Here is a 25,611-nt window from a genome sequence, read left to right as displayed (position 1 = left end):
CCCTCACTGTCTCTTTTTTCACTCTTTCTGAATGATTGTGGCTTTAAAGTCATATTTATTATAGTCATGTATCGTAGTATTTATAAAGAAAGAGATCACGGGTACAAGCGGCCGAAATGGGTTTTCTCAGACGGGTGGCTGGCGTCTCCCTTAGAGATAGGGTGAGAAGCTCAGCCATCCGTGAGAGACTCGGAGTAGAGCCGCTGCTCCTTTACGTTGAAAGGAGTGTGCCTGTGTGACAGCGCACCCGACCCTAGCGGTTCTTCCTGTGAGTGGTGGGCCCACAGGATGGCTGGATGGGAGGCACCACGTAGCTTCTTCGGGCTGTGCCCGACCGGGCTCCGTGGCAAACCCGGCCACCAGGCGCTCGCTGTCGGGCCCTCCCTCTGGGCCTGGATCCAGACGGGGGCCCCGGACTTCCTCCGATCAGGGTCTCCTTCTCTTTCCCTTTTTTTCATGTGGTCGTTTTGAACCATTCTTAGTCTGGCCCCTCGCCTGAGACCAATTTGCCTTGGGAAACCTTACCAGGAGCACAAGGCTCCAGACAACACAGCTCTCAGGTTCATAGGGACACACAAACCTCTCCACCACAGTAAGGTGATGGTTCCTGGAGGTGTATAATCTTTCTGATTTACAATATTCACAGGTAGAGATGGATCTAACTGAGTGGTTCTACTTTGTCTGAGTCTGTTGAAAGTTGTTCTGCTGATAGCTGCTGTTATCGGGACTAACTGTGAGTATGACCATTGAGAAAAAGTTTCATTTCCCTCTTCTGTGGAATTTCACTTTTATCAGATAGCTGAATAGACACTTTTTCACTGGAAAAAAAGTATGTAAGATCTGTGCATACATCGACAATTATTTGTCCAGAGTCTTCCCCCACCCCTTGATCCAACTCATCACCAGATGGTGATCAGTTGACAGCTCCGCCCCTCTCTTCACCCGAGTGTCCAAAACATGCGGCCTCAGATCAGATGATACGATCACAAAATCGATCATTGACCTTTGGCCTAGTGTGCTCTGGTACCACGTACACTTATGACCATCTTTATGTTTGAACATGGTGTTTGTTATGGCCATTCCATGACTAGCACAGAAGTCCAACAACAAACGACCGTTCGGGTTTAGATCAGGGAGGCCGTTCCTGCCAATCACGCCTCTCCAGGTGTCTCCATCGTTTCCCATGTGCGTTAAAGTCTCCCAGCAAGACTACGGAGTCCCCTACTGGAGCCCCCCCCATACTCCGGAAAACTGCGGTTTGGGGCATAGGCACAAACAACAGTCAGAGATTTCCCCCCCCCCATAACCTGAAGGCGTAGGGAGGCGACCCTCTCGTCCACTGGGGTGAACTCCAACGTAGCGGCGCTCAGCCGGGGGCTTGTGAGTATATCCAGACAACACAGCTCTCAGGTTCATAGGGACACACAAACCTCTCCACCACAGTAAGGTGATGGTTCCTGGAGGTGTATAATCTTTCTGATTTACAATATTCACAGGTAGAGATGGATCTAACCGAGTGGTTCTACTTTGTCTGAGTCTGTTGAAAGTTGTTCTGCTGATAGCTGTTATCGGGACTAACTGTGAGTATGACCATTGAGAAAAAGTTTAATTTCCCTCTTCTGTGGAATTTCAAAATAATTGTCGATGTATGCACAGATCTTACATACTTTTTTTCCAGTGAAAAAGTGTCTATTCAGCTATCTGATAGCTGAATAGACACTTTTTCACTGGAAAAAAAGTATGTAAGATCTGTGCATACATCGACAATTATTTTTTTTAAAATCTGTTTTTTAAGGATTTACGAATAAATCTCTTTTAATGTAAAGTGATTGTTTTAAGTAAGCATTTTCTGATGTTTTTTTAATTCAGGTTTTAAAGAAAAAGAACAGTCGACAGAGCCACAAGGCAAACACAAGGAATCTGCAAGAGGGTCGACCCCCAGCTGGAACCTCACAACCAAAATTGTCCAAGTGAGCAGACCTGAACTGACACTTTGAAGAAGAAATCATCAGGTGTCATCACATCGAGTCAACCGTCAAATCTCTCAGAAAAGTCTCTGAATTGTTTCTTTTAATACCTTTTAAGAGTTTTGTTACAGACCTCTTGTCTACATTGTTTTTAATATATAACATATTAACTAAACAGAACTGTCTAAGATAGTTTTGTCTCTTAACAAGCGCATGTAAATATCAACAAATAGCTTTAGTGTAGTGTATTATAGCGACTGTACACGCAAAACAAAAGACAGCTGTTAGTTTTATTTATGGAGTTTAAACAAAGAATGAAGCAACAGTGCGACTGTAAGAAAAGAGTTTATACAACTGTTACATCAACTGTTGAACAAAATAAACCATATTTTTAAATGCTGTCAACACACTGTATAATAAAGATCCCCTAAGGCACAGCATTGTCATACTTGCACTAGTTTTGGTTTCAATAGCTTGCTAAGGCACTCTGGCTGTATTAAATGTTGCATTTTACTGCAGGAAAATACTGCCAGTGTTATATTTGTTATAACACCCACAATAAACATAACACGCACAATAAACACAATTATTGGACATCACACAGAAAAACTAAATGCAATTACATATTTGCTTTCACAAATTATGCAAAATACGGTGAAACAACATTTCAGAAGGAACGAAAAACATACCATAAAATGGTTAAAAAAATACACAAGAAAAACAATAACATTATAGCTGCAAGTTATATCGTAAATGCTTCAACATTCAAAGAAAACTGTTCAAGTGTTCATACATACAAGAGACAGACCTACACGTGCTGCCCCAACAAGAATTCAATCCAAGGCAACAAGAATGAATCAGTAGTTTCGTGTTTCACACAAATACTTTCACATGACAATAAAACATGCAAATTTTAAAGAGTATATATTTGCATGAGATAATAAGAATATGATTGTGATAGCTTAAATGTCCGATAAAGATGGAAAAATAGTTTTAGAGGCTATTTTGCATTCGGAACTTTTTAAGAATATCAAATGAAATTAAAATAATAAAAAGTGATACATAAGTATGTTTTCACATTGGAAGATGGCACCGACACGAGTCATGATCAAGCAGCCCATCTGTCAACAGTTGACAAGAGGAAACTCAAATCTTTGGATGCATCAGCAAACGGTTTCCTTTTAGCATAAGATGGTCTTACCGGTTATTTGATAAATACTATAATGTGAGGCATTGAGGACTGAAGCATCAGTGCCGACGTCACTTAAAAGTCTACAACACCACCAAAACACAGACTAAACATTCACATTGCAGAGTGACACTATGATCACTATGAGGATTGTCTCTCACAGGTGTCAGGTGCTTCATGTTGAATCCAGCCAACATTTCAGTCTGTCGAGAAACTGTCTAGATCACTGCACCCAGGTGAACAGGTGTGCATATGACAGTGTGCAAGGCATTATACAGTAATACGTAACAGAATGTAATCATGCAGCTCAACGCTATGTCATATATGTATACTGTATGTAACCACTGTGAATGGGCACGAGGCTGCAGCTTTCTACTGCACGTCTAACCAGCTTGCTCAATTCAATAAGTGCTAAGAGCTTTGACACTTCCACCCAAAATCAGGACATCTGCAGGTTTAAGTCTCACACACTGGCCCCTGCAGTTTGGCCCTCATGGTTTGTGAATCCGCCTCCTCTTTCTCCTCCATCCCCGGGCATGCGGGCATCAGAGGGATGGTTTCCGTTATTGTCACATCCTGCTTCCCGTAGCGTCGAACGATTGATTGCTGCCCAGAGCCTTTCATTGTCTTTCCTGTCACTTTATGGATCATTTTACATTTAGATATCTATATATATCATTGAATAGTACATTTTCTGGAAAAATCTATTGAAAATGTGTTGATAGATAAGATGGCCAGACAGGAATGTCTCTTTTTTTGGCTGATCCACCAAATTAAATATATGGTAAATCAGAGTACTGAGGTATCACATTCATACAAAAATCATATCAAAATTCAACATTGTCCTCAATGATAAAAACAAATCTGATATTTCAGGTATATTAAAGGGATAGTTACAGTGGTATAAAAAGGGGAATTGTCACTTCAAAGCATCACATACTGCATATTTGTGTGCAGCAGGAAGGGTTACAAATAAGGCACACAGATGTGGTAAGCAAATGCAGTAGAAAGTGTCCCATGTCACTTTCTACTCAACTTTCTACTCCCCCCCCCCCCCCCCCCCCCCCCCCCCCACACACACAGTTTTGTAATATTGACAGTACAATCACCTCACACAGATAAAGGTGACATGCTGAGGGGATTTCTGAGTAAAAAGCTGAAGACCAGAGGGATATCCCGACATGATTTCAAATAACACAGGAAACAATGGTAGGCTTATATTATTTTTAACTGTCCTCATAATGATTTTTAGAAAACCTGCCGTATTATTGTCTGTTGACTTCGAGTTCACATCAACGTGTCTGTCTGTTCAGGATCTATGTGCACAGTCAGAGTCGGGTCCAGAAGTCTTCCACTGTATCCATTGGTTATTGTGTGTTTAGGACTGCTAAACACTTGTCTGATGTTAACTGCTGTTGTTATTGGGATTTACTGTAAGTACAACTGATCAAAGGAAGGTGTTGTATATCTATACCTCACTTGTTTATAGTCAGTACAGATATCAATTGTAACTTGTTTTCTGCTAACATATAAGATGAATAAAAAAAAGTCACATCCTGATTTCTGCTAATCGCAGGTGGCAAACTCAGTGAGGAATCTGCACCAGACCAAATAACAGCACAAGTCCTCATCATAGAGGTGAAGCAACTTCAGATAATGCTGACTGAAGCGTCCAAAGCTCAAGAGGAATTCCAGCAAGCATTAGAGACAGAGCTCAGGAGCCATCAGCATCTCAAACTGCAGTTAGAGCAGAACAAGACCATCGTCGACGGCGTTCACAGGAAGATTGAGGCACTACAAGTGGACCAAGCGACACTGAAGTCCGATTCATCGGATATTCGTGAGAGGCTCTTGCATACATTGTTTTTTTGCATTTTGGAATCAAATGTTTTCTTATTGTTGTGACTTTAACAAATGTCTTTCTTTTAACAGGGGAAAGTTGTGGACGATGCCTGTCAGGATGGCTTTTATTTAACACATCCTGCTACTTCTTTTCTTTCACTGAGTCCTCCACTGTAAAAAAGAGCTGGCCAGATAGCAGAGCAGACTGTATCCGTCGTGGAGCCGACCTGCTTGTGATTGATAACCTGGATGAGCAGGTGTGTTAAACACAAACGAGAAAGAGTGTTAAGAATATGTCATCTCATCATTTGAATTTTACAACTGAGCCCTTAACATTTTTTTATTTCTTTGTGTGCTTACACAGAAATATGTGAGCGGCACCATTGAAAACATGAGAGGTAGCCGTAATAATTGGTGGGAGAACGGATTCTGGATTGGTCTCACTGACACAGAGATAGAGGGGAAATGGGTCTGGATTAATAATGTCACCGAGGTAGAACAAAGGTGAGAGCTGCAGTATTATACTCTTAATGCAGTAGTAATTATGGATTATTATTGATTACTTTGTTTGAATTATTTGACTTTTCAAAGGTACTGGATTGATGGAGAACCAAATGAGTTTGGACACCTGGGAGAAGACTGTGGGGTTATCGTGTATACTTCAGATAATCCCTGGAAAACCCGTTTTGATGCCAATTGCCTGAAGAGTTCCAAGCATTGGATATGTGAAATGACATCAAGCTAGAATCAGGAAGTTCTGCTGAGAAAACAAAAGCATATGTTTGGAAAGGTCTTGAATAAAATACCTTTAAGATGTGTGTTGTGCTCCAGGACATTTTTCACCTTATTATTTTAACTGTATTTTAGCAGTCGTAACCAAGAACGCTAGTAAGTTAATATTTATTGTTGACAGTTATCAATATTATCTTTTTCAGTAAGGAAGAAATCTTATAGGACACACACACACACACACACACACACACACACACACACACACACACACACACACACACACACACACACACACACACACACACACACACACACAGCCCTTCCTTCCGCTGTGTTTTCCATGCAGCATTTAACACCGACTGATGAACTCTTATTTCGGGGTGTATTCACATTCAGAGACACTCCTCCTCTTCACAGATATAAAAGCAGGAGGTAAACAGATCCATGGGCAGAGCTGCAGCACGGCAATGGAGAATCCACAAAGAGGGACATATGACAAATTATCATTAATACCAACGTTTTCTGATGTTTGTTCTCGCTATAAAAACTTTGGACAAGGTAACATTTTACAACCTACTACAGTGTCTGACACATTACCTACTTCCTCTCCACTTTTCCCTCACTGTCTCTTTTTTCACTCTTTCTGAACGATTGTGGCTTTAAAGTCATATTTATTATAGTCATGTATCATAGTATTTACTTCTGTATAATCTTTCTGATTTACAATATTCACAGGTAGAGATGGATCTAACCGAGTGGTTCTACTTTGTCTGAGTCTGTTGAACGTTGTTCTGCTGATAGCTGCTGTTGTTATCGGGATTAACTGTGAGTATAACCATCGAGAAAAAGTTTCATTTCCCTCTTCTGTGGAATTTCACATTTATCAGATAGCTGAATAGACACTTTTTCACTGAAAAAAAAGTATGTAAGATCTGTGAATACATGGACAATTATTATTTTTTAAATCTGGTTTTTAAGGATTTACGAATAAATCTCTTTTTTTAGCTTGTAATTCTTTTGCAATGGTTAATCATGGAGTGGACAAATTCTTTAAAATTTTATTGTACATTTTTCTCCTTATAAAAAGATACATATTCATATAGGTCTTAACACAACAGTGCAAAATCACACTAGACCTTTTATTTCTGTTTTGTAAAAAGAATTACAATATATATTAAAATACTACTTCATTGTCCACTATAGCACAAACGTGTCTTTGATTACATTATTGCTCAGTTTTGACACAGTGTGTCTTCACCTCTTAAGGTGCCAAAGTCAGAGAGGGCTCTCTCCAGGTTTCCCACTGCGCTGCAACACAGCTCATCAATGAGCTCAACTATAACCACAGCGATGTGATCAAGGCCGAAGAGGAGGCCAAGAACGCGTTACAGAGAGCGCTCACAAACCATGCACAGATAAAGGTGAACATTGAGCAGCAGAAGACCATCAATGACAATTATCAGAGACAGATGCAGGCACTGCAAACACAGAAGACAAATCTGCAGTCCAATATTTCGGCTTTGGGTGAGACAGAGTTATATTGTAGTTTATAAATACAGTTTTCATTACATGTGTTAACTTAGAATACTAAAAAAGACCTATAGTAACAAGAAATCTTTTGTTTCTCCCAGAAGGAACCTGTGGCAGATGCCTCTCCGGATGGTTACTTCACAACTCATCCTGCTATTTCTTTTCTTTCACTGAGTCCTCCACTGTAAAAAAGAACTGGCCAGATAGCAGAGCAGACTGTATCCGTCGTGGAGCCGACCTGATTGTGATTGATAACCTGGATGAGCAGGTGTGTTGAACACAAACGAGAAAGAGTGTTAAGAATATAATAATAATAATAATAATAATAATAATAATAATAATAATAATAATAATAATAATAATAATAATAATAATAATAATAATAATAAATTGAATTTGTAAAGCGCCTTTCAAAGCTAAAAGCAATCTCAAGGCGGTAAAATGCAGGACAACAACAACAACAACAACAACAACAACAACAACAACACAAACAACAGACATAAGAGGTTTACGGAAAGGCTTTTTTTGAAACGAAAGGTTTTTAGTTCCTTCTTGAAGGAGTCGATGGCCTGTGGAGCCCTCAGGTGTTCTGAGAGGGAATTCCACAGGTAAGGAGCGGCTGAGCAGAAGACCCGATCGCCCATGGTGCGGAGCTTGGTCCTGGGGGGGTGGAGCAAAGTTTTTTTAGAGGAGCGGAGGTTGCGTGGGGAGGTTTGTTGAGGGCGGAGTTCCTTGAGGTACGGAGGAGCATTTCCATATATGCATTGATGGGTGAGTAGGGAGATTTTGTACTCAATCCTGAATGAGACAGGAAGCCAGTGGAGGGAGTGGAGAATGGGTGTGATGTGATTATATTTTCGCACCCTCATCAGGATCCTAGCGGCGCTGTTCTGGATATATTGGAGCTTTTGAAGGCTCCCGCTTGGATCCCGGTGAGGAGAGCGTTACAGTAGTCCAACCTTGAGGAGACAAAGGCATGGACGAGTTGTTCAGCATCTGTCAGGGAGAGTGTGGGGCGGAGTTTTGCAATGTTCCTGAGGTGGTAGAAGGAGGTCTTGCACAGATGTTTGATTTGGATGTCAAAGGTCAGATGAGGGTCAAATCTTACGCCTAGGTTGGTGACTGATGGTGATAGGGGTATGTCTTGGCCAGAAAAAGTGATGTGGGTTATGGGGAAAGACTGGACCTGTTGTGGTGTGCCAACTAAAACAGCCTCTGTTTTTGAGCTATTTATTTGAAGGAAATTTTCTTTCATCCAAGCCTTTATCTCCTCAAGGCAGGTGGTCAATGATGATAGTGATGATGTTGACAGTGGGGCTGCATGTGGAATCGGGTTGGTTTTTATATATAGCTGTGTGTCATCAGTATAGCAATGGAATGGTATTCCATGCTGGCTGATGGCACGGCCAAGGAGCAGAGTGTAGAGGGTGAACAGAGTGAGGCCGAGAACCGACCCTTGAGGGACCCCACAGGTTACTGGGTGTATCTGGGAACTTGCACCTCCCAAGGATACGTACTCTGTTCTTCCAGAGAGGTAGGACTGGAACCAGCTCAAGGCGGAGTCAGAGATACCGATAGTGTAGTGGAGGCGCTGAAGGAGGATCTGATGGTCGACCGTGTCGAACGCTGCAGTCAGATCCAGGAGGATGAATAGAGATGGGGAACCAGCGTCAGCCGCCATCAGCAGGTCGTTTGTGACCCTGACTACTTTTGATAAAAATGGCAGGTTGGAGATGGGCCTGTAGTTGGTGAGGACATCCTAAGGTAGGGTTTTTGAGAAGTGGTCTGATGACGGCAGTTTTTAGAGAAGATGGGACATGACCAGTCTGGAGCGAGTGGTTAATGACTTGGGTGATCAGGGGGCTTAGAGCACAAACGTTGGATTTTACCAGGGCTGTGGGAAAAGGGTCCAGTGCGCAGGTGGAAGGTTTCATCCTGCGGATGACGTTCTCAACCTCTTGCTGAGAGATCTCCAAGAAGATGCGAAGAGGCGGGAAAATGAATTTTACAACTGAGCCCTTAACATTTTTTATTTATTTGTGTCCTTACACAGAAATATGTGGGCGGCACCATTGAAAACATGAGAGGTAGCCGTAATAATATTTGGGAGAACGGATTCTGGATTGGTCTCACTGACACAGAGATAGAGAAGAAATGGGTCTGGATTAATAATGTCACCGAAGTGGAACAAAGGTGAGAGCTGCAGTATTTTACTCTTAATGCAGTAGTAATTATGGATTATTATTGATTACTTTGTTTGAATTATTTGACTTTTTAAAGGTACTGGATTGATGGAGAACCAAATGACATTGGACACCAGGGAGAAGACTGTGGGGTTATCGTGTATACCTCAGATAATCCCTGGAAAACCCGTTTTGATGCCAATTGCCAGAAGGATTCCAAGCGTTGGATATGTGAAATGACATCAAGCTAGAATCAGGAAGTTCTGCTGAGAAAACAAAGCATATGTTTGGAAAGGTCTTGAATAAATACATTTAAGATGTGTGTTGTGCTTCTGGACATTTTTCACCTTCATTTATTTTAGAGTCATAACCAAGAACTATCGTGCAAAATTTTGCCAAATAAAGTACAGCTTCATATGTTATTGTTATCAATATTATCTTTTTCAGTAAGGAAGAAATCTTATAGGACACACACACACAAAGAGAAACACACACACACACACTGTTTTGAAATGTATTTATGGATTGTGAGTTGCATGGCCATTAATGTAAGGCCACGTACAGAATTTCATAAAATTGTGCACCCGTTACATAAAACACACTTCTAAGGGTTTTTAGCAGGTATTTAGCAGAAAGCAGTTGTCGGACATTTTTCACCTTCATTTATTTTAACTGTATTTTAGCAGGTGTAACCAAGAACGCTAGTAAGTTAATATTTATTGTTCACAGTTATCAATATTATCTTTTTCAGTAAGGAAGAAATCTTATAGGACACACACACACACACACACACACACACACACACACACACACACACACACACACACACACACACACACACACGCAGCCCTTCCTTCCGCTGTGTTTTCCATGCAGCATTTAACACCGACTGATGAACTCTTATTTCGGGGTGTATTCACATTCAGAGACACTCCTCCTCTTCACAGATATAAAAACAGGAGGCAAACAGATCCATGGGCAGAGCTGCAGCACGGCAATGGAGAATCCACAAAGAGGGACATATGACAAATTATCATTTATACCAACGTTTTCTGATGTTTGTTCTCGCTATAAAAACTTTGGACAAGGTAACATTTTACAACCTGCTACAGTGTCTGACACATTACCTACTTCCTCTCCACTTTTCCCTCACTGTCTCTTTTTTCACTCTTTCTGAATGATTGTGGCTTTAAAGTCATATTTATTATCTGTGCATACATTGACAATTATTTTTTTAAAAATCTGTTTTTTAAGGATTTACGAATAAATCTCTTTTAATGTAAAGTGATTGTTTTAAGTAAGCATTTTCTGATGTTTTTTTAATTCAGGTTTTAAAGAAAAAGAACAGTCGACAGAGCCACAAGGCAAACACAAGGAATCTGCAAGAGGGTCGACCCCCAGCTGGAACCTCACAACCAAAATTGTCCAAGTGAGCAGACCTGAACTGACACTTTGAAGAAGAAATCATCAGGTGTCATCACATCAAGTCAACCGTCAAATCTCTCAGAAAAGTCTCTGAATTGTTTCTTTTAATACCTTTTAAGAGTTTTGTTACAGACCTCTTGTCTACATTGTTTTTAATATATAACATATTAACTAAACAGAACTGTCTAAGATAGTTTGGTCTCTTAACAAGCGCATGTAAATATCAACAAATAGCTTTAGTGTAGTGTATTATAGCGACTGTACACGCAAAACAAAAGACAGCTGTTAGTTTTATTTATGGCGTTTAAACAAAGAATGAAGCAACAGTGCGACTGTAAGAAAAGAGTTTATACAACTGTTACATCAACTGTTGAACAAAATAAACCATATTTTTAAATGCTGTCAACACACTGTATAAAAAAGATCCCCTAAGGCACAGCATTGTCATACTTGCACTAGTTTTGGTTTCAATAGCTTGCTAAGGCACTCTGGCTGTATTAAATGTTGCATTTTACTGCAGGAAAATACTGCCAGTGTTATATTTGTTATAACACCCACAATAAACATAACACGCACAATAAACACAATTAATGGACATCACACAGAAAAACTAAATGCAATTACATATTTGCTTTCACAAATTATGCAAAATACGGTGAAACAACATTTCAGAAGGAACGAAAAACATACCATAAAATGGTTAAAAAAATACACAAGAAAAACAATAACATTATAGCTGCAAGTTATATCGTAAATGCTTCAACATTCAAAGAAAACTGTTCAAGTGTTCATACATACAAGAGACAGACCTACACGTGCTGCCCCAACAAGAATTCAATCCAAGGCAACAAGAATGAATCAGTAGTTTCGTGTTTCACACAAATACTTTCACATGACAATAAAACATGCAAATTTAAAAGAGTATATATTTGCATGAGATAATAAGAATATGATTGTGATAGCTTACATGTCCGATAAAGATGGAAAAATAGTTTTAGAGGCTATTTTGTATTCGGCACTTAACTTTTTAAGAATATCAAATGAAATTAAAATAATAAAAAGTGATACATAAGTATGTTTTCACATTGGAAGATGGCACCGACACGAGTCATGATCAAGCAGCCCATCTGTCAACAGTTGACAAGAGGAAACTCAAATCTTTGGATGCATCAGCAAACGGTTTCCTTTTAGCATAAGATGGTCTTACCGGTTATTTGATAAATACTATAATGTGAGGCAGTGAGGACTGAAGCATCAGTGCCGACGTCACTTAAAAGTCTACAACACCACCAAAACACAGACTAAACATTCACATTGCAGAGTGACACTATGATCACTATGAGGATTGTCTCTCACAGGTGTCAGGTGCTTCATGTTGAATCCAGCCAACATTTCAGTCTGTCGAGAAACTGTCTAGATCACTGCACCCAGGTGAACAGGTGTGCATATGACAGTGTGCAAGGCATTATACAGTAATACGTAACAGAATGTAATCATGCAACTCAGCGCTATGTCATATATGTATACTGTATGTAACCACTGTGAATGGGCACGAGGCTGCAGCTTTCTACTGCACGTCTAACCAGCTTGCTCAATTCAATAAGTGCTAAGAGCTTTGACACTTCCACCCAAAATCAGGACATCTGCAGGTTTAAGTCTCACACACTGGCCCCTGCAGTTTGGCCCCCATGGTTTGTGAATCCGCCTCCTCTTTCTCCTCCATCCCCGGGCATGCGGGCATCAGAGGGATGGTTTCCGTTATTGTCACATCCTGCTTCCCGTAGCGTCGAACGATTGATTGCTGCCCAGAGCCTTTCATTGTCTTTCTGCTGCTCATTGACCTAGACGTAGGAATACATGCTGTTACTCATGCACACAGATCAAAATCTGAGGCAGACAGGTGGCTTTTGGGAAAAAACGTCTCACCTGCTTCTCGAGCATTTGGATCCTCAAATCTTGACGAGCGACCGTCTCCCGCAGCTGCAAGATAAACTGTCAAATACTGTGGCAATGGGATGTACAGATTAGACCATGATTTGCGGTGCGGAGTGGGCAGATTTGATACCTGTGCAACATTGCTACTTGCTTCGCAGCAAGCGCCCGATTCTCCTTTTTTGCAGACATCAGCCCCTTCCAGTCCATTGACTTTATCACAGCTCATTCGTTTAGTCTGGAAAATGGTGGACGGGTTTCAAAATGCAGTATGAACAGCAGTATTGTCAAATTCTGAAAGTGTTTATTTGGAGTACATGATTCATGTCCAGATAAGTGCAAAGGACAGCTATGTTGGCATTACCGATAGGTCTTTCTTTGTGCTGACTGCTGCTGCAGCAGCCTTTAGCTCCTTCAGCTCCTCGTAAGGTAGAGTTACGCTCTCAGAGACAGAAGTGAGCTGGTTAGGAGTGGACACCTCAGAGTCTAATGGCATCGGGATGAACTCTGCGTTCTCAAGCTCCTGTTGGATAAAAACCTCACTGAATTAGAACACGAGTCTCCATTTAGAGGTTTCTGCTTTATGATTCAAACTAAGTCTCCTTATTCCTCAGTAATTTAAACAAACATTTCTGAGCCAGAGAGGGCAGGAGCTGTCCCCAGCCTGACTTGTCATCGACATCATTGGGGTCTCCATGAAGCACTCCTCCGTGTTATCCTCCCGTGTACCCCCAAGACCCCTGTCCCGACCCTCCGTCTCTAAACCAGGTTCTATGTCCAGATCCACTGTGGCTGTAGACCCCTCCTGGCATAGTCCTATGTAGACATACATAGACACACGCACACAAACAATGCACACTTACATTAGTAAATGTTGACTTATGCTTGAAGCAAAAATTTTTTTATCAATACACAAATTAGTGATGAAAGAAAAGTATTTACCACTACCAACTGATAGTCCGCTGCTGTTAGAGCGAATAGTCTTGGAGTTGAGCACTTTCTCTGCAAAGGAGAAAATATATTAGACAGCTGGCTGCTTGCACCGGTACAATGTGCGAGTGTCTGGTTGTGAGTACTAACCCATTATGATAATGGTGTTCCAGGCCCGGCAAGAGAGGTCCGGTACATGATGGAGGGAACCAAAGATAGGCCTCGGCATGGCAGGACAGACCTCGGAACCAAATCCTTTATCAGCCGGCATCCCAAGTCGCCCGTTTCCTGCGTTTCCCCATGCAAAGATATGATTGTCTGCAAGAATCAAAAACAGGTGATGATTAGGGCTGTACCCAATAATTCGAAGCTTCATTCCTCAGGTTGACATTCAGATTCTAAAAATCAAAATTCAACATTTCTCTGTGTTGTCATGTCCTAAAGTCAATTTTTTTTGATAAAAAGATAGAGGCTATATTTTCAAAATGTTTTTATCCAAACGAAATATTCTGATCCAATCCATACTTGTTGGCGTTTAAAAAAAAAAAAAGATTCACTGCCGTATTCTCTCCACCTTGCCGCACAAGGGAGGCACACACCTGTATAAACGGTCTAGCAGGAATCTAACAGCACCCTAAATAACATTTATATAACCACAATAACAAAAAAATTGTTTAGGGTGGTGATGTCATAAAATATGACAGACATTCGAAGCTTCATGGAAAACCTCAATAGAAGTTTAGAATTTTTTTGATACAGCCCTATTGATTGACAAACCTTGATGTAAAATCAGAAAGATTTGCATATTATTGCAATAGATGCACCACAAGACTGCACATCTTCTTACCCTCAGTGGCTGTGATGGTGAAGCCGTCTCCACAAGACACTTTGGTCACCGTCTTCCCTCCAAAGGGTCCGACAAGGACTTGGACTCCCTGATGTTTCTTAAAGTCTTTCACTCCCAGCTGTCCGTATTTGTTGCAACCAAAGGTGATCAAACGACCACGTACTGCAAAGCCAGAAATCATGCACAGTCAACATTTTTTTTTTGAAAATGGTGACAATCTCCACTTACAAGAGAAATAACAGCCTCTTTTTAAAAAGGTACCATCAATGGCAGCTGTGTGGGTCTTCCCTGGAGCTATGGCCTGAATCTTGAACCATGCCAGCTGCTTTACCAAGGTCAGTGTGGTGATGTACGGGATCCCCTGGTAACCCTGGTGAAGTGTACAGAAGAAAAAAAGAAACGTCTAAACATAGCTGCAGTCCCTAAAGTCTCTATTATTACAGTCCTTTAAGTATAACCCAGTACCTCTCCAGGGTGGTTTTTGAGACCAGAGATTCCCTGGTTCAGACCAAGCTTGTTGAACTCATTGTTTCCACATGCTAGGACCTTTCCAGTTTCTGTTAAAAAGAAGGTTCCATCGGTGGCACATGACACTGAGGAGATGGTGGCGCCTTTAGGGATCTCCACCTGGGAAAACCAGAAAACAGACAGTACTTTTTAAATAAATAGCTACATATAAAACAATTCTATCATATCTCACTTGCTCCTGTAAGATTTTAGCCTGGTGAGAGTCAAGAATATGCCAGAACAGGAAACAGAATCTTACTTGCATAGGAGACGAGAAGTCATCCTCACATTCCAGGCCGAGACGTCCTGCAGCAGGAAAATAGAGCAATTGTGACAGAGAACACTTTGTTTGCCTGTATATTAAAAAGGGTCACTATCCCAACCTGCTGGCTACTGTTATAACAGCAAAAACAACATGGCAGAGTCTGGAGCTAAAACAGCAACTATAAACTTAGGCATCGAAAAAGGAAACAGAGGTATTAAAATGAATTTTATTAAAAAAATAATAATAATAATTCAATGATAATCTTCGGATTTTTTTCAATTAGAAAAGAAAAGATTAAAAAAACTAAGCATAAAAAAACCTGACACTGAAAATTGATATGAAGAAATAAATCAGAAGATTGTCATTGAAAAAAACAGATCAGCATACAAAACGATATAACATCTTAAAAGAATTTCAGCACCAATGTTTATTTTTCCAATGCTAAATTCTATTTTCACTGCCAAAACTTACTGTCACTGTTCTCGCTCCATAGCAGAGGCTTTATCAGCTCACAACAACAGTAAATACAGCAACTCTATGTACCATACTCTCCGCATCCCCAGGAGTAGATGTCCCCACTCTGAGTCAGCACCACCACGTGGTTGTCTCCACATGAAACCTGACGGACAGGCCGCTCCTCAAAAAACTCCAAAAGCACTGGCTCCAAAGTCTCCGTGCCGACCCCACCCTCCACTCCGATGCAGCCGTAATAGTCTGACCCAAACATGTACATCTGGTCCTCATCTGCAAAAGCCGCAGCAGAAAAAGGTTAAAAAAGCTGCGTCTTTACATCAAAAAGGTTTTGCTCTAAAAGGTCTTTTTTGCGCAGGAAGCTTTTCTCACTCACCGGTGATACAGGCAGTGAAGTCGGCCCCACATGCCACCTGTCGGATGGCTGTCCCCTGTAGCTTCTCCACCCTCTTGGGCTGCCGGTACGAGGCCTGGTCTCCGTGTCCCAGCTGGCCCACCATCTTGGCTCCGCCTTGGACATTCTGAAGAGAAGTGTGAGTTAGCTCCTTGTAGCACAAGAACAACCGGATCCAGTAGATCTCTCCCAGAGTGATGGATTCATACTCACAGCCCAGGTATACAGCTCCTTTTCCACAGTCACCACTGCAAAGTGACTCTCCCCTGCACACACATGTTGGGCACTGCTGCCTCCGTTAAACGCGTCCAATTTCTGGGGGGTGAACTTCCCTCCGCCCCAGAAGTACACCTCCCTTGAGCGTGTGGTCACCACAGCAACAGGGGTGTCGGTCACTGTACTCAGCCTATGGTGCAGCCAGAACAACAGATCAGTTATATAATGCAAAATCTAAAATAAATGGTCATTTTGCAGGTGGAGTACTCCTTTAAGACTTAAAACCATAGCCATAGACGTAGGCTTTTACATGCAGAGTATACAACGAGTGTTAACAACTTACTTTGGTTTTTTCATTGCTGAATTCAACAGGGCAACTCGCTCTTCAAGCTCCCTAACAGAGAAGGAAGTTGTCAGTGGGTTGTCAGGGGTGTTTTGACTTTGTTGCAACCAACAGAATCTCAAATATTTTCTCATGACGGAAATAACACTCTTTTCCCTTTCAACCAACTCACTGTCTGCAGCAGGATATGATTGGCTGGTCCAGAATCTCGTCAGATGTCGGCCTCTTCGCAGGATCCTGCGACACAATAAGATCACAAGAACATTGACATCCCTCATAGAGGCGTTTTGCTTAGCACACAGTTTTATCTCTGGCATCAAAACAATCAATCTTCTCTGATTATTCCCCTCACTCACTAGATCGAGGCACTCATACACCAGTTTGATCAATGCAGATGAATAAACATCAGAGTTCACTTCCATGGTCCAGTTGCCCTGGACTATTTTCACGCAGAGGTTCAGAGGGTTCTGTTGGACACAAGCAGCAAAGTGAGTAAATTCTGGTGGGATAAAAATAAAATGTTCTGAATAATGCAAAGCATTAAAACTATTTTTAGCAAGTTAACAAACCTACCGTTGCATCAAATGTTCTTGTAAGAGCCAAGACTTCAAAAATGACACAACCCATGGCCCAGATGTCTGATTTAAAGTTGTACTTGGTTCCCTGGCACAATTCAGGCGACATGTAATATGGAGTTCCCACACACTGGATTTAGAGAGGAAGAAAAGGTGAAGGTAAAGAAAATCTATTAATATTTACTCAGGGTTCCTACACGTTTTCCAAAGTCAAATTCAAGAACTTTTAAAGCATTCAAGCTCAATCAAGCTGTGATAAATTACAGATTGTATATACAGTACTCAGTATATACTTAATACAGCATATAGATTATTTCACAATAACAAAAAACTGTTTTTGTGACAACATTTAACAGAAGTGTGACAATTTCAAGGAGTTACAAGTACTTCATTCAAAATCCAAGCACTTTTCAAACCTTGAAAACACCACGATCAAATTAAAAAGGATTTCCAGCCAACGTGCAAACCCTGTTTACAAAAGGATAGCCGGACTGATTAAAGATGCTAGGGGGGGGGGGGGGGGGGGCAAAACAATCACAACTCACAGTCTCTGCCATTGAAAACTCAGAGTCTAGCTTCTTTGCGAGGCCATAGTCGCCCAGCTTGATGAGGTCAGTCTTGGTCAGGAAAATATTCAAAGTTTTGATATCTCTGCAAGAAAAAAAGATGGTCCCATTAGTCAAAAGAACATAGTTTGAAACAAAAGAAAAAGTGCTGAACATCTTACCTGTGTAAGATCCCAGCCTTGTGAATGTGGGACACTGCTGAGGCAATTTGGTACAGGTACCATATGACCACCTAAAAAAACATTATAAGATATAATAAGAGAAGTTTGTTTGTATAAAAACAAATGCCCTGCAATGTTGCACTCATACCTCTTCACTGAAAAGTTTCCCATTCTGGTGGTTGATCTTATCGTACAGATTTCCTCCTGTGATGAGAAGGCCATTTAGCATTCCGTCACAGATGAACAGCATTCAAACTAATCTCGATCAAATCTTCAGAGTAGACGCGATATTCACTTACCGTTACAATACTCCAACTCAATGAGCAGAGTGTTTTTATCCAAGAAGTGATTGAAGTAGGCTATGATGTTGTTGTGCTCCAGGATGGAAAGGATACTTATTTCGTTCATGACATCTCTGCGCTCCTTTTCGGAGAGCGAGGTCAGCTCCACCTCCTTCCATACCACCAAAGAGTTGTCCTATGGAAGCCAGAGGGGACATGTCATTAAATAATAATATTAGTGTCCAGATTTGTCCCTGCAGATGACAGAATGCACAGGTTTAAGTTTCTTTGCGGTCCTTATTACCGGTTTACAGAATAGACAGACAAGAAAAATCTTCTCAGGTGTAGAACAAAAAACTTTAATGAAATATATTTGATTCTGATTCTTTTTTAAGGGAGTGGTAGCATGAAAGAGTGTGAAATCCTTCAGTATATGCACCCAACTGGACTACAGAATGAAGAAGCAAGGAATGGGAAAGTCATTTATCTAGTGATCACTCAGGAATTTCTCACAGGGGTATGAAAACTGAGCAACAGTGAGTAATACAGTTAGCCAGACACATCCTAAACAGTAAATCATAATAATCCACCAAGAAAACAAGATGTAGTACTATTATCAAGACATTTCTGACATAATTATAAGTATGTGTTCACGACTGACTCCAGTTAAATAGCAAGAAAGATTTGTGGGGATATATTTTGTTTCGTGTCGTTTTGATTCTTGCCCCTTTTTTGAAGCCTCTGTTCTTCTTTGTGGTTTTTCGTTCCTTATCTATGCAAAGTAATTAAGAAATTACTGTTTATTTATATTTATTTCTGTATATTTTCATGTAAATCCCCCATATATTTATCTATTGATATCCAATCACGTTTATATATTGTATTATTATTGTATAATAATAATAATAATAATAATAATAATAATAATAATAATAATAATAATAATGATGATTTCTGACCCCATGCCTGTCAAAGGAAAGGTTGTTGGGACCTAAAATTGACATATTTTCATTGCTCTGTTGTTGTTGTTGTTGTTGTTGTTGTTGTTGTTACATATATGGTAAATTGGTAAATTCAAGGAACACTTTAAACAACAAAGTAGTTGTTGCATTGCACAATATGTGATCCATCCGCGCTTTAAAAAAAGAAAACTGTGCTTGCACAACTTACCTCTGTTCTTCTGTACAGAGTTGCTTCACCAAACGCCCCCCTCCCGAGGATCCGGATAGGAATGTAATGCAACTTCTCCTCTTCGCCATACGTGCTCGACGCTGATCGCTCACTGACCACAGACCCGCCGCCCAAATCTGAATTTAGCGAGTCGAAATGTCTTTCATAATCCCCCAGTGACATGTCTGTGTAGGGACTTGTTAGCCAGTGGCAGTGATGTAAATAACCCGAACAGGCCCAACGACAACTCTTTCAGAAAGTCTCCTACAAAACCGCACACACGTCTAACATGTTAACATTACTCGTGTCGGTAACAAAGAGGCCCGTCAAAGTCTTCGTACTAAATTATCAGATACCTCAAGACCACTCAACATGTAAGACAAACACAACGTAGCAAAATACGTGCATATAGTAGTTTCACCAGCGTCAAGCGTGACACAACAGAAATGACGACGTTCAGCCACCTTTTGGAAGTTTCAGAATAAAACGCGTATCTTCGAGAGTGTTGTCGTGTATTTTACGATGAAAGCCAACAGAGTGCATTTCCGGTATTAGCACATGTCTGTTTAGCTTGACTTGACTAACACGTTAACGCTAAAAAGTTTTGGGAATGTTACCACAGTGAAATGTTTATTACGTCTGCATCGCAAACACGCGTCGTACGAATATGTAAAATCTGGTCTGATACTCGATTAAAGAGGCAACAACACAAAGAAAACTTGTTATACATCCAGGATCCTCCCCCTTGACGCAAACCCGGAAACTATCAAATGAAACGGTCTCCTTGGAGTTGTTAAAACATTTTACATAGTCTACCCAATACCTACCTTGAAATGGTTCTTTCATCACCTTCCAGACAATTGTTTAATTCAGATTCCATTGCACGTGTTTATACTTTTATACAAGTTAAATGAATAAATAACAGAAAATAACTAAGAGACACAAAACTCAACCAAAAACAAAACAAAACCAGACAAACAAAAACAACAACAAAGAATGTCATCGGGGAGGAGCACCTGTTTATTCCATTTTTTACATGATCATGTAAAGGTTCATTTAATCAATCTGTTTTCCCCTCATTGCTTTACTCTATAGGACCCTTTTCCTATCAAGGGCCGTTTTTTTACAACATCCTTCGAGGGCCATATTAATTATTAAACTCATAACCTCTGCAAATTATTTTTAAGACACAGCCCATTCATTTCACTTTTTTTATGCCGTGTAAAAAAGCCACTTTTTTATCCATGTATCTTTTTGTTTTATCAGAAATCAGCAATCCTTTATTAGTCCCACAACGGGGAAATGTATCTTGTCATAGCAAAATAATATATGAAGTAAAAAGGCAGTACACAATAATAAAAAATAATATAAGTAGTAAGTGGTTGATAGAAAATAAGGTGAATATTGCACATGGCAGTGATAATTGCACAAATGATAAAAAAGTGAGTATTGTAAATGGCAGTGATAATTGCACAGCAGTGGTGCAATAGTCTGTTCTTGGTGTGGTGGTCTACCTATCTATCTTTCATGTTACACTGCAGAGAGCTGCTTGTTGGGCCAAACTCCGCAGAAGAGCGTTAACTTTATCAAAACATAATCGTCCTTTCAGCTCGTGCAGTTCGGCATGTCTCGTGCTGTAATGACGCTCGAGATTATTTTTCATCTCCGCAAGTATGTCCGCACAAACTAGACACACTGGCCTTTTACTTCCACAAAGAAATCATCGTTCGTCCGCATCCAGCTTTCTCTGTTTTACACTTGCCATGCTGCGTTCACTGATGTCAACGACAGTCTCGTTTAAAATTGAAGTTTTTTGACATGACGTGACCACGTGATGACACGTTCCGCTCGTGTTGTGTTCAAGGACCCTGAACACAAGGAAAAACAGTCAGTCGCCCGTTTAAATTATTGCAGTCTTGTTATTTTGCTAGTGGATTTTTTTTGCGTGCGTTTTACGAATTACCTCGAGGGCCAGATCAAATGGTCTCGCGGGCCCTATATGGCTCGGAGGCCGGAGGTTCCCCACCCCTGCTCTAGCGACTACATATTCAAGTAGCAGATGCAATTTAAGTGTCATATAAATTACATAGAGCTTTCCACACTTTCAACAATGTAACAAGTTTCAGTTCACAATTTAAATTTTATACCAAATGATCAGGACTAAGATGGTGCCATGCGTGGTGCAGTGTCACACACATTTTACAAATCCTATGACACTTCTTAATCATATGGGTGTGTACTATGGGTTAAATTCTGTCACTTTATGGATCATTTTACATTTAGATATCTATATATATCATTGAATAGTACATTTTCTGGAAAAATCTATTGAAAATGTGTTGATAGATAAGATGGCCAGACAGGAATGTCTCTTTTTTTGGCTGATCCACCAAATTAAATATATGGTAAATCAGAGTACTGAGGTATCACATTCATACAAAAATCATATCAAAATTCAACATTGTCCTCATTGATAAAAACAAATCTGATATTTCAGGTATATTAAAGGGATAGTTACAGTGGTATAAAAAGGGGAATTGTCACTTCAAAGCATCACATACTGCATATTTGTGTGCAGCAGGAAGGGTTACAAATAGGGCACACAGATGTGGGAGGCAAATTATGGGAAACCAGAGCACTCTGCAGTAGAAAGTGTCCCATGTGACTTTCTACTCCCCCCCCCCCCCCCCCCTCCCCACCACACACACACAGTTTTGTAAGACCAGAGGGATATCCCGACATGATTTCAAATAACACAGGAAACAATGGTAGGCTTATATTATTTTTAACTGTCCTCATAATGATTTTTAGAAAACCTGCCGTATTATTGTCTGTTGACTTCGAGTTCACATCAACGTGTCTGTCTGTTCAGGATCTATGTGCACAGTCAGAGTCGGGTCCAGAAGTCTTCCACTGTATCCATTGGTTATTGTGTGTTTAGGACTGCTAAACACTTGTCTGATGTTAACTGCTGTTGTTATTGGGATTTACTGTAAGTACAACTGATCAAAGGAAGGTGTTGTATATCTATACCTCACTTGTTTATAGTCAGTACAGATATCAATTGTAACTTGTTTTCTGCTAACATATAAGATGAATCAAAAAAAGTCACATCCTGATTTCTGCTAATCGCAGGTGGCAAACTCAGTGAGGAATCTGCACCAGACCAAATAACAGCACAAGTCCTCATCATAGAGGTGAAGCAACTTCAGATAATGCTGACTGAAGCGTCCAAAGCTCAAGAAGAATTCCAGCAAGCATTAGAAACAGAGCTCAGGAGCCATCAGCATCTCAAACTGCAGTTAGAGCAGAACAAGACCATCGTCGACGGCGTTCACAGGAAGATTGAGGCACTACAAGTGGACCAAGCGACACTGAAGTCCGATTCATCGGATATTCGTGAGAGGCTCTTGCATACATTGTTTTTTTGCATTTTGGAATCAAATGTTTTCTTATTGTTGTGACTTTAACAAATGTCTTTCTTTTAACAGGGGAAAGTTGTGGACGATGCCTGTCAGGATGGCTTTTATTTAACACATCCTGCTACTTCTTTTCTTTCACTGAGTCCTCCACTGTAAAAAAGAGCTGGCCAGATAGCAGAGCAGACTGTATCCGTCGTGGAGCCGACCTGCTTGTGATTGATAACCTGGATGAGCAGGTGTGTTAAACACAAACGAGTGTTAAGAATATGTCATCTCATCATTTGAATTTTACAACTGAGCCCTTAACATTTTTTTATTTCTTTGTGTGCTTACACAGAAATATGTGAGCGGCACCATTGAAAACATGAGAGGTAGCCGTAATAATTGGTGGGAGAACGGATTCTGGATTGGTCTCACTGACACAGAGATAGAGGGGAAATGGGTCTGGATTAATAATGTCACCGAGGTAGAACAAAGGTGAGAGCTGCAGTATTATACTCTTAATGCAGTAGTAATTATGGATTATTATTGATTCCTTTGTTTGAATTATTTGACTTTTCAAAGGTACTGGATTGATGGAGAACCAAATGAGTTTGGACACCTGGGAGAAGACTGTGGGGTTATCGTGTATACCTCAGATAATCCCTGGAAAACCCGTTTTGATGCCAATTGCCTGCAGAGATACAAGCATTGGATATGTGAAATGACATCAAGCTAGAATCAGGAAGTTCCGATGAGAAAACAAAAGCATATGTTTGGAAAGGTCTTGAATAAAATACATTTAAGATGTGTGTTGTGCTTCTGGACATTTTTCACCTTCATTTATTTTAGAGTCATAACCAAGAACTATCGTGCAAAATTTTGCCAAATAAAGTACAGCTTCATATGGGCATCTTTTCTGGGCTGTATCAGCTGCTCCAATGACGAGCGGAAACTCTGGGGAAAGTAAAAACCACAAAACTCTGCTCCGTGAAATCAATTGAACTACATACTTTACTTCCTAAATCTCCATTATCCTAATTTTTTAATAGAATTCTGAGCAACTTGCTGACAAAGGACTGGCAATGAACCGCTGCGAGCTGCTACACTGCATATTTCTCAACCTGGTCCCTGGAAAAATTACGTTGCCATATTATGAAACTTCATTGTGAATAAGGAACATATGTACTTCCAAATAAGTGTCTAGTCAAGTCCGCAGTCAGCATAACTCTGCGTAGGGCGGAGGATGTTTGGGTCAAACCTTTTACCCAGGACACCGAAGTTCATGTCCCGTGTGAAACCAAAAGTTACTTATTTTAACCCAAACCTAAACATACATGTAAAAACACTATAACGTTGCTATACACGTATCTAGAAATGCTGATATAAAATGTATTTTTGGTTCAGAAATCTCAACGTATCGGTGGTTTGCAGAAACAGACTGTGGTGGAAATGTATCATATAGTCTTCTCCTTATATTTGAGCTCTATAAAGTTGTTTAAAGTCACTAACCCTGTGTTATCTCACAGTTGTCACACAAGTGTCTGACGTCCTTGTGTCTGCTTGCATTTGAAAGACAGTAAGACTTTGACCATATTGTCAGGCAAGTAGATAATAATAATAATAATAATAAGCTCTATTTGTATAGCACCTCTCATACAAGAATTGCAGCCCGAAGTGCTTCACAGCAAAACCATAAAATATTGTACAAAAGTAGACAGAATAAGAGCATTTACAGTACAATAATCACAGTGTTGATGTAAGTGAGTGTGAAATAGCATTAGAAATAGTATAAAATAGCATTGGAAATAGCAACAATTTGTTTAAAGTGGCATAGAGTAGCAGCGTTAAAGATTGTATAAAATATCACCATTAAGTAAAGAGATATGTTTTTAGCTTACTTTTGAAGATATTGCCTCCCTAATGTCTGCAGGTAACGTGTTCCATAGCTTTGGTGCATAATTGCAAAAGGCTGCATCCCCGATTTTCTTTTGGATGTTTCTGGGGGTTGGCCGTTCTCTTCTCACGATGTCTATCTTTTCTTGAAAAGTTTGTCTTGAAAATGGCGTTGTAATTATATCTGTGACCAAATCGATCTCTTCTCCTCCTTCGGCCATTGTGGGTTGAAAAAAAACAGCTTGTAGAAATCTACACAGATTAGCTCGTTCAAAGTTCGCTAGCTCTGCCTCTCAATAGTGCGTATCCAATCAAAAGACGTGGACGTGCTGACGTTATCGTACGCCTGCTAGCTGGCCCCGGCGTCGCCAACTCGAAATCTGATTGGTTAACGCCACAGTTTTGTCTCCGTTCACTTTAAGCGACAGGCGCCCGCACTGTTGATTCTGAAGGCCTCAGGGCAGATTTCTTGGACCCTGGCAACACATGATGGCTGAAATCTGATTGGATAAAAGCTCTAACATAAAGGCCAGCCCTCCAAATCTCGATCTGAGGCTGGAAGCAGCGCAACCAAGAGGAAAGCTATGAAATGAAGAGAATAGACTATGGGAAATAATTTAATACATCTTTGTGGAAAAAATATATCAAAATTAAATTTATATTCTGATGATGTTTAGGCCAGCAGAGAAGGCCTTGCTGGCCCTGACAGCCCACCACTGTGTTTTTGTCACCTTGTTTATGTGGGATTTAAAGCTTAGATCTGAGTCTATGATAACACCAAGACCAAG

The 25,611-nt window shown here is 40.4% G+C and overlaps 4 protein-coding genes across 8 annotated transcripts; 3 read left to right on the top strand and 1 right to left on the bottom strand.

Annotated features, from left to right (window-relative positions):
- Positions 1-3,467: 3,467 nt before the first annotated feature.
- nek9 (NIMA related kinase 9) lies at positions 3,468-20,213 on the bottom strand. Of its 2 annotated transcripts, XM_029460710.1 has the most exons (24): positions 19,527-20,213; positions 18,375-18,552; positions 18,224-18,279; positions 18,076-18,146; positions 17,894-17,999; positions 17,347-17,478; positions 17,130-17,240; positions 16,946-17,010; positions 16,774-16,824; positions 16,428-16,620; positions 16,197-16,341; positions 15,893-16,093; positions 15,344-15,390; positions 15,043-15,204; positions 14,839-14,947; positions 14,578-14,739; positions 13,881-14,048; positions 13,743-13,802; positions 13,429-13,616; positions 13,165-13,323; positions 12,934-13,038; positions 12,795-12,848; positions 12,681-12,709; positions 3,468-3,773 (listed from the first exon to the last, which is right to left on the bottom strand). In XM_029460710.1, the coding sequence occupies exons 1-24, from the start codon at positions 19,707-19,709 to the stop codon at positions 3,620-3,622; spliced, it is 2,889 nt and encodes a 962-aa protein (XP_029316570.1). In that variant the 5' UTR covers positions 19,710-20,213; the 3' UTR covers positions 3,468-3,619. The 2 variants fall into 2 exon arrangements, with proteins under 2 accessions (XP_029316570.1, XP_029316569.1); XM_029460709.1 differs by lacking the exon at positions 3,468-3,773 and having other exon boundaries at positions 11,141-12,709; positions 19,527-20,207.
- Positions 4,322-5,816, top strand: LOC115027402 (CD209 antigen-like protein E). Of its 2 annotated transcripts, XM_029460723.1 has the most exons (6): positions 4,322-4,365; positions 4,470-4,589; positions 4,733-4,996; positions 5,089-5,255; positions 5,363-5,502; positions 5,590-5,816. In XM_029460723.1, the coding sequence occupies exons 1-6, from the start codon at positions 4,338-4,340 to the stop codon at positions 5,741-5,743; spliced, it is 873 nt and encodes a 290-aa protein (XP_029316583.1). In that variant the 5' UTR covers positions 4,322-4,337; the 3' UTR covers positions 5,744-5,816. The 2 variants fall into 2 exon arrangements, with proteins under 2 accessions (XP_029316583.1, XP_029316584.1); XM_029460724.1 differs by lacking the exon at positions 4,470-4,589 and having other exon boundaries at positions 4,327-4,365.
- LOC115027400 (CD209 antigen-like) lies at positions 6,107-11,395 on the top strand. 3 transcript variants are annotated; one of them, XM_029460718.1, is made up of 6 exons: positions 6,107-6,288; positions 6,466-6,555; positions 6,997-7,254; positions 7,365-7,528; positions 9,314-9,453; positions 9,541-9,765. In XM_029460718.1, the coding sequence occupies exons 1-6, from the start codon at positions 6,198-6,200 to the stop codon at positions 9,692-9,694; spliced, it is 897 nt and encodes a 298-aa protein (XP_029316578.1). In that variant the 5' UTR covers positions 6,107-6,197; the 3' UTR covers positions 9,695-9,765. The 3 variants fall into 3 exon arrangements, with proteins under 3 accessions (XP_029316578.1, XP_029316580.1, XP_029316577.1); XM_029460717.1 differs by having other exon boundaries at positions 6,121-6,288; positions 7,362-7,528; XM_029460720.1 differs by lacking the exons at positions 9,314-9,453; positions 9,541-9,765 and adding an exon at positions 10,772-11,395 and having other exon boundaries at positions 6,110-6,288; positions 7,362-7,528.
- A 2,020-nt stretch (positions 20,214-22,233) lies between the features above and the next one.
- On the top strand, positions 22,234-23,754 carry LOC115027626 (CD209 antigen-like). The gene is made up of 6 exons (XM_029461077.1): positions 22,234-22,294; positions 22,399-22,518; positions 22,662-22,925; positions 23,018-23,184; positions 23,286-23,425; positions 23,513-23,754. The coding sequence occupies exons 1-6, from the start codon at positions 22,267-22,269 to the stop codon at positions 23,664-23,666; spliced, it is 873 nt and encodes a 290-aa protein (XP_029316937.1). The 5' UTR covers positions 22,234-22,266; the 3' UTR covers positions 23,667-23,754.
- The last annotated feature ends 1,857 nt before the right edge of the window (positions 23,755-25,611 follow it).

Source organism: Cottoperca gobio, chromosome 22 (assembly GCF_900634415.1).
Source record: "Cottoperca gobio chromosome 22, fCotGob3.1, whole genome shotgun sequence".
Classification (NCBI taxonomy): Eukaryota; Metazoa; Chordata; class Actinopteri; order Perciformes; family Bovichtidae; genus Cottoperca; species Cottoperca gobio.
The sequence above is the reverse complement of the archived record's forward strand: the minus strand, read 5'-3'. Positions and strand labels throughout refer to the sequence as shown.

Excerpts from the sequence above, each read along its gene's own strand:
- LOC115027402 (XM_029460723.1), top strand. The coding sequence starts at position 4,338 with ATGATTTCAAATAACACAGGAAACAATG. Across the intron at positions 4,590-4,732 it reads TGTTGTTATTGGGATTTACT|GTGGCAAACTCAGTGAGGAA; the intron begins GTAAGTACAACT and ends TGCTAATCGCAG. Across the intron at positions 5,503-5,589 it reads GTCACCGAGGTAGAACAAAG|GTACTGGATTGATGGAGAAC; the intron begins GTGAGAGCTGCA and ends GACTTTTCAAAG.
- LOC115027400 (XM_029460717.1), top strand. The coding sequence starts at position 6,198 with ATGGAGAATCCACAAAGAGGGACATATGACAAATTATCATTAATACCA. Across the intron at positions 6,289-6,465 it reads CTATAAAAACTTTGGACAAG|GTAGAGATGGATCTAACCGA; the intron begins GTAACATTTTAC and ends CAATATTCACAG. Across the intron at positions 9,454-9,540 it reads GTCACCGAAGTGGAACAAAG|GTACTGGATTGATGGAGAAC; the intron begins GTGAGAGCTGCA and ends GACTTTTTAAAG.
- nek9 (XM_029460710.1), bottom strand. The coding sequence starts at position 19,709 with ATGTCACTGGGGGATTATGAAAGACATTTCGACTCGCTAAATTCAGAT. Across the intron at positions 18,553-19,526 it reads CTCTGTACAGAAGAACAGAG|GACAACTCTTTGGTGGTATG; the intron begins GTAAGTTGTGCA and ends TGGCTTCCATAG. Across the intron at positions 13,803-13,880 it reads GAACACCATTATCATAATGG|AGAAAGTGCTCAACTCCAAG; the intron begins GTTAGTACTCAC and ends TCTCCTTTGCAG.
- LOC115027626 (XM_029461077.1), top strand. The coding sequence starts at position 22,267 with ATGATTTCAAATAACACAGGAAACAATG. Across the intron at positions 22,926-23,017 it reads GTCCGATTCATCGGATATTC|GGGAAAGTTGTGGACGATGC; the intron begins GTGAGAGGCTCT and ends TTCTTTTAACAG. Across the intron at positions 23,185-23,285 it reads TTGATAACCTGGATGAGCAG|AAATATGTGAGCGGCACCAT; the intron begins GTGTGTTAAACA and ends GTGCTTACACAG.